Here is a 19,170-nt window from a genome sequence, read left to right as displayed (position 1 = left end):
TCGGGGAAGTATCTCAACCTCAAGCACGAATTGTACAGGTTCGTGAGATGAGCGATCCCCTTCCTTGGCAGTTGCTTGAGCAAGACGGTCTGCACCCCATCATGGCCTGGGGTCCTATTGCCCTGTGTTCGTCGAAGTATTGCCTTCAATGTTTTAGGAGAGACAAACATGAAATTGTCTTCTTTAGGCATGGTTGGTACTGACATCGGGTCTCCCGTTCGTTGTTCTATATCATACTGATAGTGTTCTGCCAGTACCATAGCTTGTTCGGCATGAGTGAGAAGGCGATCTCGATCGTGTAGGCGGACCGCTGGTGACTTTTTCGTGGCCGCTTTAGTTAGCTTCCAGAACTTGGGGTAGTCGCCGTGCGTGGCTCTTAAGGGATCATGCCAATTTGCCGTTTTCCATTGACACATTAGGTTTCTTATTTGAGTGGTGATCGCATTAAGGGCTACCTTGATATTGGGGTTTTTGGAATGGTAATAGCGATTTTTTAGGGTCTACCTACTCTCTATAAGGGCCATGATGTGGGGTTGGAGGCTTCTGTAGGTGAGGTGGCTTCGGGCAAAACGTAGAGATGGCTTCGGTGGTATGTAAAGTCGATATTTCTTGCAGCCTATGGCATATCTCTCTCTTGAACCTAACCCATTTGGCTTCACGGTAATTAAATCTCTCCGTCGTCGGTTCAGGGCTTCTCCCTTGGATCTCGTATATAACCGGCTTGTGATCAGATGTGATGAAATCCGTCACAGTGCACCCCGTGACCCGATGTGGCTGTCTGGTCAGAAGGAGGTCTATTGTTGATGTTGATCCGGTCCCAAGATGGCGGAAAGTATGAGTACCTGGATGGATTACCGTGAAGGTGGTTTTGACCAATTGCCACCCCGCTTGGTTTGCATTGGAGTTATGCCACAGGGTGTGTCTAGTGTTAAAATCTTCCACTATCCAATGGTTGGTTTTGGCCCCACAGGTGTCAATGATTTGCCGTAGCTCTCTCACCGACCCTCTAGGACGCCGGTAAATCCCCGTGATGTGGGTGGGTTGATGCATCCGCACTTGAATCGTGAGATGACTTATCCGGACGTACTGGATGTTCATAGGTGGTGGCATCTTTTTCCACGTCGTTCCATAGTGAACGGCTATGAGAACTCCGCCGTGAGGGTCATGTACGTCCTCCGTAGCTACTGCATATCCTCTGAAGTGAGGGGGTCGTCCTTGCAGCCTCGTGTCGGTGAGTACGACCACGGTTGGATTTGTGAGAGCCAATAGGACTTCAACCTCATTAATTTTTGTGCCTAGGCCAGCACAGTTGAAGTTGAGGATGCTATATGCGTTCATTTTAGAGATTCCTGCCCTCTCATTTCTTGAAGTATATTTGTCATGAACACTTGCATATCGCTCATGATCTTTGAGAAGAGGCTGGAGAACATGGCGTTCATTTGCACCATCATTTGCATCACCAACTGTGACTGTTCAGAGACCAGTAATTGGTGGAGTGGTTCAGTTTCCTCCACCTGTTCCGGAATTGAGCCTCCGTCAGTTTGTGGTGTGGTAGTGGGGCACAGTATGTCTGAGTAGGGTGCATCCCCCCTCACTATCCTGGTGGCCCTCCTTTGAGTTGTAGTAAGCCTGTTGTTGCCTAAGGGAGTCTTCTTCTGTTCAGCTAACTTATTTTTCAGGTCTTCAGCCTCTTTCAGCAAGGTTACTCTAATTTCACATTGTCTGAACGAAGCCACGTGGTCTTGAGAACATTTGGGACATTTAGGTGGACAGGTCCGAGTTCTTTGTGTGGCCGCATCGCTGGCATCTGAAGCACTGTGGTGGGCCACCCTCTTTTTTAGGAATGTATTTAACAACTGTGATTTCGACGTCTAGATTTTTATTGACATATGATGACATATCCTGATATGACATATGACATATCCTGATATGACATATGACATATCCTCAGTTGGTAGGTCTGATAGGACCCAAAAGTGGTTACTGAGTTTAATGTTTGCTAAATTATTTACACTGTTTACATTGTTTGTTATAGCGTTTTTCGGTTTTATCACTGTAACTGTTTTTACCGCTGGTGGTTTAGCTTCCGTTGCTATTTTAGGTTTACGTGCCTGTTTACCCGGTCTGTTATTAATCACTAACGGTGACTGGGCTTTAACGGCCGCAGCCATGGCACTACATGTCACTTATACCACTGAGTTGCTGAAGGCAAATTTTCACTTCAAATTGAAACTTATTATAACTGACCTTTACGTTGTTTTCTCGAGGAAACAATATATCAATCAAAGTCTTCTTAGTCTCGATCAACTATATTCTGTTCCCAACTATGTTGCCCCACTTAACTCATAAAAATTACAATATGTCTTTTACAAAATGAAGTAATGTGTAAATTTGAGAGCTTCGGTGAGGCTCGAGGTGCAGCGCTCTGGTGAGTTGTGACTGAACCACTTACTCCCTCTCGCTACAATTTATTTGTCATAACAGAACATGAATATCTTTAGCTGGATTATTTTGTTTCTTTCAGACATTTGGTATTTGCTGGAACACAAACAGCCTGGAGGAGAAACCCAACCTCACATTATAACAAACCATGGTTTAATGGTAAATTACCCATAGCTACAAAACCGGTTTCTTTGGGACCGATTTGGCAATGACCTACTGAATCATTTGGGTAGTAGGACAGGGACAAATTAGACTAGATAAATAAATTGTGGCTGAAGCCCAGGGCCAGCATATAAGTCCAGTTGCACTAAATCCTTTATTTCTATGTTCAAAGCAGTTCATCCATGAACCAAAACTCCAAGCGGCTATGTGAAATTCTGGAAAACCACATTATCTGATTAAGTTATATGGAGTAACTTTATCACTTCTAAGTTGTCAATGAGAGGTATCTCTAGTAGACCAACAGACTTCACATACCCAAGGATTAATTGACTGAGATTCAAATTTACAAATACATATCTATATATTTTATATCCATAGCAAAATAAAGTATTAACATTTTTACTGGGGTTGAGGAAACCGGGTTTCACGCTCCTTCAAATTTGGTTAATTATCAACTTTATTTTTTGAAGTGTTTGCATGTGTACTCTTTTATTTTACACACTTACAATAACATTTCAACATGTTAAAATTTTTTTTAAAAATCTTTTTGGATTTTTTCATGCTGTCTAAATGTTTTATAGAAAATGTAATATACAATAAGTTTCTAGAGTCCTTATTCATTAATTTGGTTAAAAAATCTGTGAAACATTCATGTATTAGTTGATTGTATACATATAGTACAAGAGCCGGGAAGAAAAAAAGGCAGTTATTTCACCCCAATTTTTTATTTCTTCAATGAAAACTATGTATAATTACTAGTCAAAACTGATGAGTTTGCCAAGTATAGGTAGGAGGAATAAGAATTGGCGGATGTTTCAAAACCTTAATTTTTCATTTGGAGCTCTATATCTTAAAAACTACCAACACTAGAAAATCTAAGAGAACATTATTTAAAGAAGAGTAAATTTTCTGAAATATTAGCCTTAACTATTTACTTCCAATAGTTCTCGAGATATAGCCTTTTAAAAAGCAACATTTCATAAAAATGTACTGAAATATGAAGTTAGTTAATTTATTTTGAGAAATTTATATCTTAGGAACAATGTGACATACAGATGTCTATTAGCAATCAAATTAAATTCAGTTTAATGTACTTGTTTACATTGGGACCTGTCTGTGCTGAACTTCAGGCACCCTGATTGTATTTTAAATTGTATTAAAAGTAGTGTGGAACAAAGGGGTTGGTGTTGAAAATGTGAGATCTTTCTGTCCAATAATAAACATGCATATATTTTCTTTAATTTCAAAATGTTAATTCCCTGGAGGGGCAGATTGTGTTAGTGATGTTAATTAAAATTATTTATTTCAATAATATAAGAAGATATAGATAGATAGATAGATATAGATAGACAGAGCATTGGGTGGTCTCATGGGTAACAGAAATAATGACGTCTTCGCCGCCACAGTCACGTCTTCTTCGCTCTCCTCATCCAGGTTTAGCTGTTGGCGAAATGGTGAAAACCATCAAATCTTTGCCTAATGTCAGAAAGATGTGTCTATTCCTCAGAGGCTGGCCAGCATGTCCTTGACTCTGGTGTGATGGTAGGAGCAGGCCAGGTCCTAGGTTGCATGGTGCATAGGCTGGGGCGGCATTGCAGTCGCAGCATCTTCGGGGTCTTCCTGTGTCCGCGGCAAGGGGGGCATCAGAAAATGAGACCCCCAACCCCGACTTTATACAAATTCAAAAAAGAGCTGAAAAATTCAGATTACTTAAATCCGACAGTACTATAAAGTAGTTTAGGACCTTTACCTTCGTAGGAGCTGTAATTTTAATGATATTTGCTAAAATAAATTGATTTATAGTTGTTTGGACGATAAGTTTGGTTTATGAAAAACTTTATTTCCAAAACCATTGGACGTACAGATGTCTGCCAGCACTCAAATTAAAGCTAGTTAAATTTACTATAAAATAATTTATGACTTTTTTCTTGGTAGGATTAGTAGTTTTTAGGATATTTGACAAAATAAATTCACAAAAATTTAATTTCTAGTTGTTCATATAAAATGTTGGATATTTGAAAAAATACATATCTCGAGAACTTTTGAACGTAAATAGCTCTATTAGGGCTTACATTTTAGTAAATTTACTCTACTTTAAATGATACTCTTTTAGATTTTCTAAAAATATTATTGTTGGTAATTTTAAAGATATATAGCTCCGAATAAAAAATTAATTATTTTTAACGTTTTGAAACTGCCGCCATTTTTTATTCCCCCTATCAATACTTCGCAGACTCATCAATTTTGACTAGTAATTATACATAGTTTTCAATTAAGTAATCAAAAATTGGGGTGAAATAACTGCCTTTTTTCTTCTCTTGGGCTCTTGTACTAATACATTCAGTGGTTTACGTGGGTGACAAAAATAGTAGTCATGGTTAACAAACAGATGTTTAAACATTACTTGACTAAATATTACATTTTATACATTATATACTGCTTATTAAAATTGAAATTAAAAGAAAATATCAAAAAAAAAAATTTTGCGTATAAATGGTTTTTCAGGAGAGCCCCCCTGTGGTCAAAGTGTTAAAAATATTGGCCGTTACCATGATTAATTAATGGACATAGGTAAAAGGGAAAAATGAAAATTAAAAAAAAGAGACATATTATATAAAATAGGATTATTATTAACTGATTTCAATATATATTAAAAGGAAAATATTATTTTTTTAGTGTATTGACAATAATGGGTAGAAATAGGACTTAAAAGGAGTATAATTTGAGTTATAATTTTAAGTTATGAATTATTTGTGATTTATAAATAATTTCTTAAATATTGTAATATCCTCTTTTTTGATATTTAATCTTTTTATTTGAACCATGTAATAAGGTTTAAATGAAGAGATTAAATATTAATAAGATATGAGAATTTTATTTTAAATTATAAAACATTATTGACTCTTATCTCAGAGCGAATTTTCCAGACAATCAGAACACAATAACACTTAATTAAATTAATAGCTACTTTTACAAATATAATTAAATCCTAGGTAGAGCAAACTAACCAATTATATAATCTTTTTGGATGACTGATGGTTCTTGATGTCTTCTTTCTCAAGATGCTGCCTCTGACTGTAAACAAAGGATTCAGTACCACCTGCTTTTAGAAGATATCCTCTCCTCTCTCCCAGCGATCTAAACAAATAGTGTTTTCTAACTTCAATTATACAATCTTGGATGAATGGTGATTCTTGGTGTCTTCTTTCTAAGTATCTACCAATGACAGTAGACAAAGGGTGATCCACAACACCTGCTTCCAGGAGCTGTCCTCACTCCCATGCCTAAACAACAAATGCCTTGTTTCCTTTGGTCATTGTTTCAATAGTCAATGCAAACATCGATTCTCGCACAGCCACTTGGAGTTTTTGTTTATGATTTTCTTAATGTATATTTTTTCTTAATTCTTCTCTTCTATTTTTTCTTAAATTTAGTCTAAATAAAGTAATGATAGAAAATAAGAAAAGTTGATAAAATTTTAATCGATCTTCTCAACATAACAGCAATTCACCAGACTTCGGAAGGGTGCGCACCTCCATCTTGAATATTTTGAACGATGTATTCTTACTCCATATTTGACAGATCAAAATTGGTTAGCTTGCTTTTTGGTTTAACAAAACAAATGAACAATATTGAATGTTGACACTTAAATTAAAAACATAACTAAAACTATCTATACATAAAAAACAACTATTTATCAAAAAAGAGGATATAACAATATTGAAGAAATTATTTATAAATCGTAAATAATTCATAACTTAAAATTGTAAGACAAGTTATTCTTGTTTTAAGTCTTATTTATACACATTATTTTAGATACTAAAAGAATATTTTCATTTTATTATTGTTATATATTGAAATTAGTAAATATTAATCCTATTTTATACAATATCTCTTCTTTTTTTATTTTACCTTTATGCCGATGTCGATTTATTGTTCATGGTGGCAGCTAATATTCTTAACAGTTTGACCACAGGGAGCTCCTCAAGAGAACCACTTAAATTATATTTTATTTTACAAATAATCCAAATGAATATGGCTATGGAGGGTCTTAAATGATAAAAGTTTAAGATAACATGATTTATAAATTATATTATATATAATGATATGATATAAATATTATAGTGGTTTTTAATAATTTTTTATTTTATGCGTAATAGATATTCGATGTAGATATCTTAATTTATTGTAAATACCTTGTCACCTAACAATCCAAGTTCACCAGGAAGACCAAGATATCCAACATAACCAACTCCTCCCTGGAAGAGAAAGACACATGTTATTTATTTAGAGGTTTTGCCAACAAGCAAAAGGTTTCTAGACATTTAATAAAGAGATAACAAACTTATAGTATAATTATTGTAATAAAGATATTACTTTTTAAAAATTTATAATTTCCTTAAGTTAAAAAATTTTGGAATAAAAGTACATTTATTCTCTTCTTGTATCTATGTACATGCAATTCACTATTTTTGGGCATGTAGTGTTTTTTATTAATATGTTTCATCATATTGCTGCTATGAAAGAATAATGACGCAACTAAAAATTGACTTTATTGTCATGTCAAAAATGAATTTACTAAATGTTTGTAGATCGTCATAATTGTACATCTAAAATTTGCCATGGAAGGAACTTCTGTCCTGTACAAAAAGAGAATAAATATATGCATAAATTACATTGTATTTTTATTCTAAATTTTTTTACCTTAAGGCAATTATAATTTTTTTAAATTTATAACAAGTGTAGGTCATATAATCTCTCTACAATATAAAAATGTTTTTAGTGATCACTGTGTAATATTTTATTTTAAATATGATCACTGTGTAATATTTTGACATATAAAGTGGAATTGCTACCACTTACAATTTCTTTCATATGAATAAATTTCAATTAATATTTTAATATGCTTAAACTATATTGAAAAAAATAATATAATCTGAACTACAGAGTAGATGTAAATTACAGTGGAACAATTTGAGCAAGGTGTAGTACAATTAAATGAACAGTAGTTTATTTTGTAAAAAATGGAGGTTGGTCTGCCATTAGGCGGACAGAGGTTACACCCATAGTGGAAATAAGATATTATAGATAAGTATCAGTTATTTCTTTTTAATTTAAATATCTAATATTTAATTATTCTTATTTTTTAAATTTTGTTCTAAGTGCTCTTTACATTTGTTATTCCCTACTACTAGTTACAATTATTTATACATATGGAATAATATTTAGCAATGTATATTTTTTTAATTGCCGGAAGGTTAAGTTGTTCATTAACAAGATAATAGTGATGCTCCTTTAATTACTGAATTTACTTGAATATACATTGGTCGGCTCTGAATGTATGGAAGGATTATTTGAAAATAATCCTTAGGAAGAAAATTTGGGGGAATAAAAATTAAACTACTAGTGGAAAATTAAATTTCAGATATATATCTCAAAAATAAAAAAAGGATGATCATTTATTAGTTAATTTTAGGTGAAGGCAGGTATATGAATTAAGTTAAGATGGGCTGATAATACTCCAGCATAAATTTATTCATGATTTCACTACGTTTTGTGCTTGATTCTACCTAGGACAAAATTAAATCCATTCTGGAGGTCTGGATCCCATGATTAGTTGCCTACATTGATTTAATCAAGTTCATAATCAACATCTTTGATCTCTTCTTTATCATTTACTTAAAGATTCAGGATGTGAGATTGGGGCCTAAGTTTGGAAATATTTGATTGCGCTTTCTTCCCAATTTTTTTAATTTAATTGATAAAACTTAAGAAAAAAATGACTAAAACAATTTTAAAGACAATGGATAACAACTTGAAAAAGGTGATGTGTCTTCTGTTTCACTCCAGAAGACACATGTCTTAGTCTACACACTGCATGATGTACATATTTAACCCAACCATGAGGTATATTTAAATTAATCTTGAGTCATCTCAGAACAATATATATCTACGTAGGACCAGTCTCCATTTGTTTAAGCAATGTGTTTCTGGACAAACTAAAATCTCAAAACTTTATAGGTCTTGGTGAGGACACAATACCAATCTATTGGTAGCCAACTTCATTCAACCTTATTTGAATCATCATTAGAGAAATATAGATACCTAGGATTTTTTTAATTAATTTTTTTACTTCATTGACCGTAGAGAATTGGATTCTTATATCATGTGATTGAAAAAAATAGGTCATCGCTTCCTAAGGTAGAGCATAGTTGACTTAATACACGGGTCCATCCATGTGTGTGGTTGCATGTCTCTCTGTAACAACGTACATGTCTTACTCTAGTGTAGACCATTGAGTTGTTAATGCCAAAATATCTGTCTAATTTTTTCTAAATACAATTAATTAAACATATCACTGTTGCCTACAACTAATATTGCTGAATATTCTGTCTATTCCATGTGAAACAATAAAAATCATTTTAAAAAAAATACATTAGCTAAAGAAATGATTTACTGAAAGAGACTGGATTGCTTGGCAACAACATGAAATTAATTGAGAGAATCAATATTGTCTCAAATTCAAAAAGAAAGGTATTAACTCTAGTTTACATTAGTACAAAAGTTTATCATATCAACTTTTTTTTTATTCTTTATTCCCTACTTTGCCATTTCTGACACATGGAGTGGTCATCCAACAGACTAACAATCTATTCTAACCAGAGTGCCTTATATTACTTATTTGGAAATAAACATAACTTCATCTGTATTAGACGACGGCACAATTTTAGAGATAAAAACACAAGTGATGCGATATTTTTGTCCAGGAACTTAACTTATATCAATAATTGCTGTCAAATAGCCAGAACATTGTGTAAGATTCTTTGCAATTTCTAAATTCATCTTAGTTGCTTTATCAAACATTGTACTTGGTGCCTTTTTCCTTTATCGATTTTCTCATTAACAACTGTCAATATGCCAGTTGGAGGAATATAACGACACAGAATACAACATGATATGAACAAAATGAAAACTGATAACCCTTTGGCAGTTGGGTTTCCTTATTAATATTTTATAAAATCATAATAGGAGGTATGAAACTGTTGATATAAATATCTTTCTGAAGGTAATAATGATTAATGCAGTTGAAGTATATGAGTGATAAATTATTGTGAAGATAATGATGGAGGTATCCTATGAGTTTCATGGTGGATTTGTTCTGTGTAAGTCAAAACAATTAAATAATGTTTTATATTCTTTAATAAGAAACCATTCAATTTGAAAAAAAAAATTATAGTGAGAAAGATATACATTTTTGGTTTATATTTGGTGCACCTGTTCAGATAAACATTTTTCAACTGACTCTCAAATACCTGGATGACTCACATTGCCTAATATTTGAAACTTATTTTACTTCATGTGTGGATTTATTTAGTTATGATTCAATAAATTCAGATTCCTATCAATAAATACACAATGCCCTATAAGTATCACCTACTGGGATTCCCTTTCTTCCAAACTGTCCAACTTCTCCTTTAATACCATCACTGTTGGCTCCTCCATCGCCAGCAGGCCCTCTCATTCCTCTGAAACCTGGAGGACCCTCCATGCCTCTTGGTCCTGGTGGCCCATCCATTCCTGGTGCACCTTGGAGACCATCAGTGCCATTGCAACCATCAATACCTGATGGACCAGGGTGTCCAGACAGTCCAGGATAGCCCTAGAAAAACATTCAGGAGTTATTAAAAAAAAAAAAAAAAATGGAATGAAGTAATACTAAAATAAATCAGTCCCATAGCAGTCCATTAAAAGGCTAGTGGGTAGTCAGAGGTGGATGTACCTGATTCATAACAATATGGCATTCCAAGGACCCAACATTGTCAAACTTTTATTTATTTATATTTTCCCTATCTATCTCGCCTTTCAGCATTATGGGATTTCAACAGCAGTGATGTATTACTTACGGATATACTCTGCCACTGCCAATAAAATTTTTTATCAAGTTTTCTTATTGTTTGTTGAATTAATACATTTAATTTTGGGACAATAATTGAAAAGAATAATTTGTGATGTAGGCTCTCAAACAGGATTATGTATGCAGCTTACATCTTATGGACTCCAATCCATTTTTATCTGCCTTTTTCTACTTTCACCACATTTCTAGGATAACCACTGTTATGTTCTTTTCCCAATGGCCTTCCTTGTAACTCAACTAGCAAATTTATACTCTTAACACTACTGGGTACTTGTTCTAAGGGTAGGCTGAGTTTAGCTAAACCCACTAGTTTTTTTGTAGAGAAAATAATAATAGCAAGTCAGGATTTGAACCCATTTCATCCAACACTCATCACACTAGAATATACCACTTCTAGATATTTGGAAATAAAAATCAGAATGAAGAAGATGACTATTAAAAATGCAAAAAATTACTATTAAGTTACAAATAATTGTGTTCTTTCTAGTCAGATTAACTAACACATTAGTGATTGACCATTGGAACCATTTTTGTTTCTGGCTTGGATCAGAATGTTGGGTTAGACAAAATTTTATTTAAAAAATAATTCAATTTTAACACAAATATTAAGATAATTAACTATAAATTAAAATATGTATATAATTACATGTAATCCCGGAGGCCCTGTTCTACCCTGTGGTCCAGGTTCTCCCTGCAAAATAGGAAAAAAAACATGTATATTTCATATTTTATATATACTCTATAAATTTATATATGAGTCTGTCCATGTCACCTGTTTCATGTACTCCAAAATTTAAGGTTGAATAATTATTCAACCTCAAGTTTTGGAATATATCTATAATATTACATACATAAAGCTAAAGAGTTTGATTGTTTAAACATGCTAATTTAAGAAACTTTTTGAAGTCTGATTTGAAAAATTCTGTTAAAGTTAGATAGGCTTTTTACTGAGGAAGACTTTTGGCCATAAAGCACTAAGATCCATAATTAATTTTATTAATTAAGAAACTAAGATCCATAGGAATGGAGATATAACCGTATAATGAAATCTTGCATCAGTATCTGGCCTTGATAACCCCGTGAAGCATAAATTTTTATTGGTGGTTTTTTATGTTGTATAGATGTAATATGCCTGTATTAAGAGGTAAAAAAATTAGCTAAAAAAGACATATTGTTTACAATTAATTCAAAAACTATACATCTCCTAGAATACAGTAGATGTTTTTTTGTCATGTTTCTTTATAGTGGTTGATCCTTTAGTTTTTCCACCTGAATTTTGGATGTTATTGAGTTAATTAGATATACTTGGTCATATACCTCATGAAAGAGGCATGTACAGTCCGAATTTAACATGGGTGAAACCATACTGGGCACAGCTAGTGATTTATATGAGTATTCAATAAAATTATTTTAATGAGAAGAGCAGAGTGCTGCCTGTGGCCAGCCTATAAATGGTATTATATTTTTCTTCACTGATAATGAATCATTGATGGATCTATAAAGACTTTGTTTTTTTGAAAGCTTCTAATATCTTACAATAATGTCTCTTTTCTCTTTCTCTCATTCTTTAATTACTCAATTATTCACTAGAGAAACATTATAATAAGTATTACAATGGCTCTCGGTTTCTGGTTAGAATTAATAATTTAAATATTTAAAAAACTTACCCTAAGGCCCATTGGCCCTATTCCCCCAAAATTTCCAGTTTTTCCTTTAGGTCCCTTTAGTCCAGGTGGGCCATCTGGTCCAGGTGGCCCAGGTGCGCCTTCTTCTCCTTGAAATCCTGGTAAACCATAATCACCAGGATCACCTTTGATTCCAGAACAATTACATGTGAATGGATTCGTACACCCAGTGCAAGCCTATGAAAACACAAAAATTAAATTCTTAAATTTTCCACTTTAATTACAATATCATCATCTAACTCTAATATTTAACAGTGAACATTCTACTAATAATAAAATGCTATATTTTTATAGCAGTCACATTAGGAGTCTGTTCACAATACAATATAGAAAAGACCTCATTACTTCATCATCCCATTGTGTTACCATTAATAGTGATTGGTTAATTCCTCAATATTTTAATAGGAGAAGAAATAAGGGGGAAAATGTGTAAATAATATTAAATGTTAATTATCCTGACAAATGGGGAGTAATGTTCGCCACTAAGTATGGTAAAAAGTAAGATGGTTAGGCTTTGAGAAAGTAGAAGAATCCAGATTTACTGAAAATGAAATTAATCCTGAAATCCACCAAGGATAATAGCTACAAATAGGGGCTCCAACAGAGTAAAGAGACGCCTTAGGAAGAAAGAGGTAAGGTTCCACCAAGGAGTATCTCACTGTAGTGCATAGGTGGGGGAAAAAAACCTATAGGCAAGTGGTTTAATCACAGTTTCTGAAGAAAAAGATTTTCTTTTCTGACAGTCCCTCAATCAAAGGCCAATAACTGGTTCCTCCGTTTTCCCCGATTTAACTCTCAAAATACAAATCAAACAGTTATTTTCAACTAATTTACTAAAAATTAGCAGTATTTAAGTAATCAATTGAAGTAGCAGTAATTTGAATAAACATTTTTGAATCTTTGTTAGAAAAAAAAGGATGGGATATTTCGATCAAAACTGTTATATTTACATATAAATGAGCCTTAAATAATCTTATGATTATTTAGTTATTTTCTGTTAGTTTTTCTAACAGTTTTTCTGGGCTGCTGTATCCATCTGATTATAATTTTTATATATCAACTTAAATTTATTCTAGTAAACGCGAACATTAAGATCAGTTTTTAAATTGAAATTTATGCTTGTTATAACAATTTAAAACTAATGTTTCATACACAATCGATTGTGAGAAAAGCAAACGTTTAATTTTTGAAAGGCTATCATAGCCGTCTGCTATCTTTAGCGTAACGAATCTCTTGAAACTCTTCATCTTTGACTGTCCCGTGAATATATCCAAGGAAAGAAGAAAAATTCGGTCCTGACTTCGCCTTGTCTCAAACAAATACAAATTAGATATGCTCTAAAGAAATTTATTTATGATATTTTTGCAAGCTATGATAAAATATTTGAAACTTTAAAATTGGGAACAAGGAAATGCAAACTTAAAATGTAAGGACACAATAGGCTTCTGACTTGTCATCTTTAAATTTTGACTTCTGAAGGTTTTATGGCCAATTTTAGTTTCATTCGATTCAGCACCTCAAAAACATAGGTGTAACGATACCAAACTTGATTTTTACATCTTTTCAACTTGTCTTAGTTCCTATTTTGATTACTTCTGATTTTTGGATTGGTCTGATTTTAGTTTCATTCGATATAGCACCTTAAGAAACATTTTAATGTGAAATTTGATAAACACAATTACCTGGTTAGATACTGATTTTTGTTATAATAATAATAATGTTCTTTTTGTTAATTTTTTTTTTTTATTGCATCTGTGCTTGATAATTTTTAGTTATATTATTTAAAGCTGGTCACGCTATGATTTATGAAATGATATATGGTTTTATTCTATCTGTTTTCTTTTCTTTTTTTATTTTACATATCCTGTTGTTTATTTATTATTTTCTTCTCCAATTTTTAATTTGAGTTATATTTTACGATATTCTGTAAGTTAATTTTTTATTTTATTTTATATCATACACTATGATAATGCCACTTGTCGATGCAATATTATTCTAAAAGGACTAGTCTCAGAATAAATAAAGAATATTATTAGTATTATTTAAAGTGCCATGAGCTCAGCATTAGTTCACTATCTCTAGCCTCAAACATTACGAATCGCCCCTTATATTGCACGGAGGATTCGGCATCCTTTTGAGATCCAGATCCTAGTTCTAGTAGTACAAGAGCCCAGGAGGAGAAAAAAGGCAGTTATTTCACCCCAATTTTTGATTACTTAATTGAAAACTATGCATAATTAAAAGTCAAAACCGATGAGTCTGCCAAGTATAGGTAGGAGCTTTAAAAAATGACGGCTGTTTCAAAACGTTTAAAATAATTAATTTTTTATTCGGAGCTGTATATCGTTACAACTACCAACGATAGAAAATCAAAAAGAGTATCATTTAAAGTAGAGTAAATTTGCTAAAACGTAAGCCCAAATAAAGCTATTTACGTCCAATAGTTCTCGAGATATAGCTTTTTAAAAAGCAATAATTCATAAAAATGTTGTATAGAACGTACTGAAATATCAGTAGTTAGTTAATTTATTTTCAGAAATCTATATCTCAGAAACTATGTGACTACAGATGTCTATTAACACTCAAATTAAACTCTAGAAGAATTTTTATAGCAACAGAATAATTTAAATTTTTTGTTCATAAAGTTTACCTTCTCCGGTCTTTAATTTGTTTTTCTTTTTTTCAAAATACTCAACAATTTCGTTAACTTCTGCACTAGCCCACTATTCTACACCAAACTTGGGGATGTAAATAGGAGGTAAGTGAAAGTTATGCGATGCGCACAACAAATTAGATGTTCAGTTATAAAATACTGCTTGTATTCAACGGTTTTACGCCCGATAAATTAGGATTATACGTGGCTGTTTCAAACCCGTGATCGAAAATACATCTAATAACAGATAAAAACCACAAGTTTATGAAGAAAATCAAAACGACCAATCACTGGTCCTAGGGAAAAGAAACCTTCGACTTGATTCATATACAGAAGAAAACCAAGAACAATTACAGTACGATGTTCGTATTAAATGGTTATTTTTTCAAACTCAACATTATTGCAAATTTAGTTTCATAGAAGAACCAACTTTAAAAATCCCAGCTTCATATGAATTGTCATGGAACGATTAAGGCCACTTGCCCACGAAAGCTAGTTATTATTCGGCTACTGCTCTGTTCCTATGGTTCGTTTCCTGACGAAATGCGTCATGAAGACTTTCTCTCTTTTTTTTTAATATTTTTTGAATCAGACTTGTAGTTATTTAGATTAGTGCGTTCAAACAAACAAATAATTATGTAAACTATGTGAATGGTAATGGGAAAGGGTTTACTTGGTTTGTAAATTGTAAAACTTCAGCTAAATTGTAGATGTTAGTAAATTTGTAAATATAAGGCGGGGTTTAAAGTGTTATAAGTAACAAAAAAATTATGGAAATCTAAAGACTGGTCAACAGAAGTTAAACTTACGGAAATGAAATACTGTATTAAAATTTTATAAATTATGATCAACCGTTTACTCTTGTAGTCTGAGGTAGAATATATTAAATTCCAAAATAATATTATAAGAATTAGAATAGAACAGCCATTTCCTAAGCCAATTCTAGCAGGAAGTTTTTTATATTGTAATAGGAGAGTATAAGGACAGGAACTCACTCAATCGGATCGGCACTTCCGACATTGTTAAGCCTCTCTTAGCTCCTGCTTTCTTATTAAAATATAAAACCTTCCTGCTAGAATTGACCATCGTTGCCCCCCACTTCCGTTTCATCTCACGTCACGAAATCAATTTACTCCCATATTATTTGTTTTTCTTGATCTGTTGAACTTTGGTAAAGAAATTTCACTTCAGAAACACATTATTTATAACCCGGAAGTTGTCAAATTTTGAATGTTCTGTTTTTTTTTTTTAATGAAATAATTAACAATTAAATTTAAAATGTTTTCATTTAACAAAGGATACAACTATTATTCATTATTGACATTTTAAAAATAAACGTAGGGATTATGAAGGTAAGGTTTTAGCAAAAATAATGCCGAGTATAAAGTTAGTATGACCCACATATTGATTCTGATATGAAAATCAAGATAGCATTGCCAGTAACCCATCAGAAGTCAAGGGCCAATGTCCTTTTTATCTAATATCATAGTCATCCCCAAATTATATGAAACCATTCATTTTCACTCACAGATATTTTATAAAATACTTTTTTCATATGAATCAAGATGGGGCTTTGTAAAAATTACCTCGGTAATTCTAAGGAAACATTATCAGAAGTTGTAGATTTCAGAGTGTTGCATACGGGTAATTGATAATATAATATAATATAATAGAATAATTGATGAAATCTATTCATATTATCCTATATGTCGTATGGACATATCCGTATATTCGTAGAAACATTGGTCTATTGATGAAACTTTATAAAAACATCTCATTTCTGTTGTAGGACCAAAAAGTAGAAGGATTCATAAGAATTTCTCTGGTAGTTGAACTTCTTTCGGAGCAGGAGGAAGAAAATGTGGATTTCGAAATTAAAAAAATTATTTTCGTAAAATATTTGCAAGTGATGTTTGTTTTTGAGTATTTTTTTTTCTATGAAAATACTTATTTTAAAGTTTTTAAAACTGCAGGGAACCTGAATGATACGAATGTTTGCAGATAGTAACTTATTCTAAGCACAGTAACAAATCCAATGTTACTAGATAAAGCTACCGTTCACAATGGCACCACCACCTGATCAAAGTTCTGCTTACACAGCTTCAAAAATGTCAGTATTTGAAGGGTAAAAAAGTTGGGGCATTATAAAGTTTATCTGTTATTCATGAAAACTGGTTCTTTCTGATTCACCATTGAAAAAGTCGCCATCTTATTCCATTTTCAGGAACTATAGAATACTTAATGCCTTTAGAGTCATTTGCGCTGAAAAGTCAATAAAGCTCATTTTCTATGGACATACCTACGCACAAGCAGTACGTGTATATAACTTGGTTCTAATCTTCTTAATAACTTAGAGTTCTAGAATGAACGTGCGATTGAGAATAAGCTCATTGGAAATTTAAGGAGCTGCCATTCTGACAGATAGTAAGTGAAGATTTGCCGGTCAGAAGTCTTAATTTTAAATCTTGATATGACAAAACAGAAAGGGCCCATTGCTCGACGATTTTAATCTAACAACTGAGAGTTTTATGGTGAAGCCTTAGTTAATTTTCTGTGGTCATTTACATTGTTTGAAATCAAGGATCTGTTGGAACTGTATATTGATATTTTAATTATTGCCCATTGGAATATGAAAATTGTTTGTTTAAGGTTCATGGACTGCTATGGTGACAGGCAGACTGCGAAATGTGAGTTCGGGAGGTATTTTGAATGCTAACATTGTAACTAAACCACTACTGTTTCGATTTTTTGGATATAAAAATAAAAAGAAAAGACAACATCGTAATGAAAATCTTCTGAGAATGTTGACGCCTTCATAGTTACGAAGGAGGCTGCATGCTTCATAAAGTGAAATGGAATAGATCAACTTGGAGATCATTTTAATGAAACATAAAATGTTGATGTGAGAAAGGTATAAAACCGTTTTAGATCAGGTATGGAAGTATTGGATGGGTACAATGACATTATAATATAAACCAGAGGTACCCAACCTTTTTATCACAACCCAGAGTTTTCCACATGTATCTCTGCCGCAACAGTACCTACTGCCCCCCCGTCTCATATATACTCTTCACAATAATTATTTCCATATAGTATTTTCTGCTTTTTTTTCTTTTTGAGAATATACTTGTGTAATAAAATCAGTTAATAAGTATTATTTATGAAAAAATAATAGTAAGCATGTACCACCTACTTGCATTCAAATATAAATGTATATATTAAAAATAAAAAGAATATATCTCAATAATATCAATTTTCTGTAAGGTAATTGAAATAATTCAAAATAACTTGGAGTTAATGGAATTTCGACTTCATTATATATATAATGAAGTCGAAATTAATTCATGTTGTAATACTTAATCCTTTATGAACTTTCTGAATATGTTATTCTTTGGCTGAATATTTGAATTTCTGTACAGCTCTATTTAAAGGAGTGGTTAATAAATTCTTCAAGTGAGAACTCGTGAGCTAAGAACGTTATTAATTTTTAAACAGGTAATGTAAGAGAAAGGCTGTCCATTCCAGCATTTACTTTGTGCTGATTTTTTGCTACATATTCAACCCGACTTAGGATCATCACCATATTTTTTTTAGCTCAAGGCTGCCGAGAAATTATTTTAGAACAAGAAGTGTGCCGCGGCGAAAAATGCTTGGGATCCGCTGCCTAAATACCTAGCGTACATTTACGACTGAATATGTTATATATGATTTTTTTATAAATTTTTGGCTTTTTAATGGTATATTATAAGTATATGTTACCACTCTAATTTCCCAAAGTTTGTTTTCAACCTGGGAAAAATATTTCTTTTTTTAAAAACAATTTAAGGTAATTTAAATGAAGATTTCTAAAAATGTAACAGTCTAGCCTTTTCAGACAATTTCCATGAGGGTAAGACCTAGCTGATGTCTAAGAGCATTCAATTATACATTGATATACCGATTATTATAAAAATCGTAATAAAGGTGTGAAAATTGATTACATAAAGTATATAAGTATAACATACTTCTGGTTGGTCGATTTTAAAAAAGAGATGCCAGGCATATGCCTCTTCTAACTATTTAATATCAGTTTCGTACAACTTTCCTATTTAAGTTAGAGTATCCATACATGTGCGATACTTTGAAATTTGGACTCACGAAGCTTAAGGGGAACATGCATTTTCGATTTAAGGACTTTTTTTTTTTAACTTCGGTTTTCGACTTTCGATAGTGAGCCAACAAAACAGTTTATATAATCATGGTAAACATTATTTCACCGTTATTATTTTCGCGGCAAAACCTGAAGCTTTTTTGATACAAATCTGTTTTGTATT

General features: G+C 32.4%; 1 protein-coding gene across 1 annotated transcript in view; it reads right to left on the bottom strand.

The window, feature by feature from the left end:
• Nucleotides 1-6,800: 6,800 nt before the first annotated feature.
• LOC106685722 (collagen alpha-1(IV) chain) overlaps nt 6,801-19,170 on the bottom strand; it is a gene marked incomplete at its 3' end in the record, with an annotated part of 81,927 nt that continues 69,557 nt past the window's right edge. The window contains 4 exon segments of the mRNA XM_014428552.2: nt 6,801-6,863; nt 10,043-10,264; nt 11,166-11,210; nt 12,187-12,381. Coding sequence (XP_014284038.2) covers nt 6,801-6,863; nt 10,043-10,264; nt 11,166-11,210; nt 12,187-12,381 — 525 coding nt within the window.

The sequence above is a fragment of the Halyomorpha halys genome, unplaced genomic scaffold (genome assembly GCF_000696795.3).
Source record: "Halyomorpha halys isolate HHAL.00 unplaced genomic scaffold, Hhal_1.1 Scaffold726.1, whole genome shotgun sequence".
Lineage (NCBI taxonomy): Eukaryota > Metazoa > Arthropoda > Insecta > Hemiptera > Pentatomidae > Halyomorpha > Halyomorpha halys.
The sequence above is the reverse complement of the archived record's forward strand: the minus strand, read 5'-3'. Positions and strand labels throughout refer to the sequence as shown.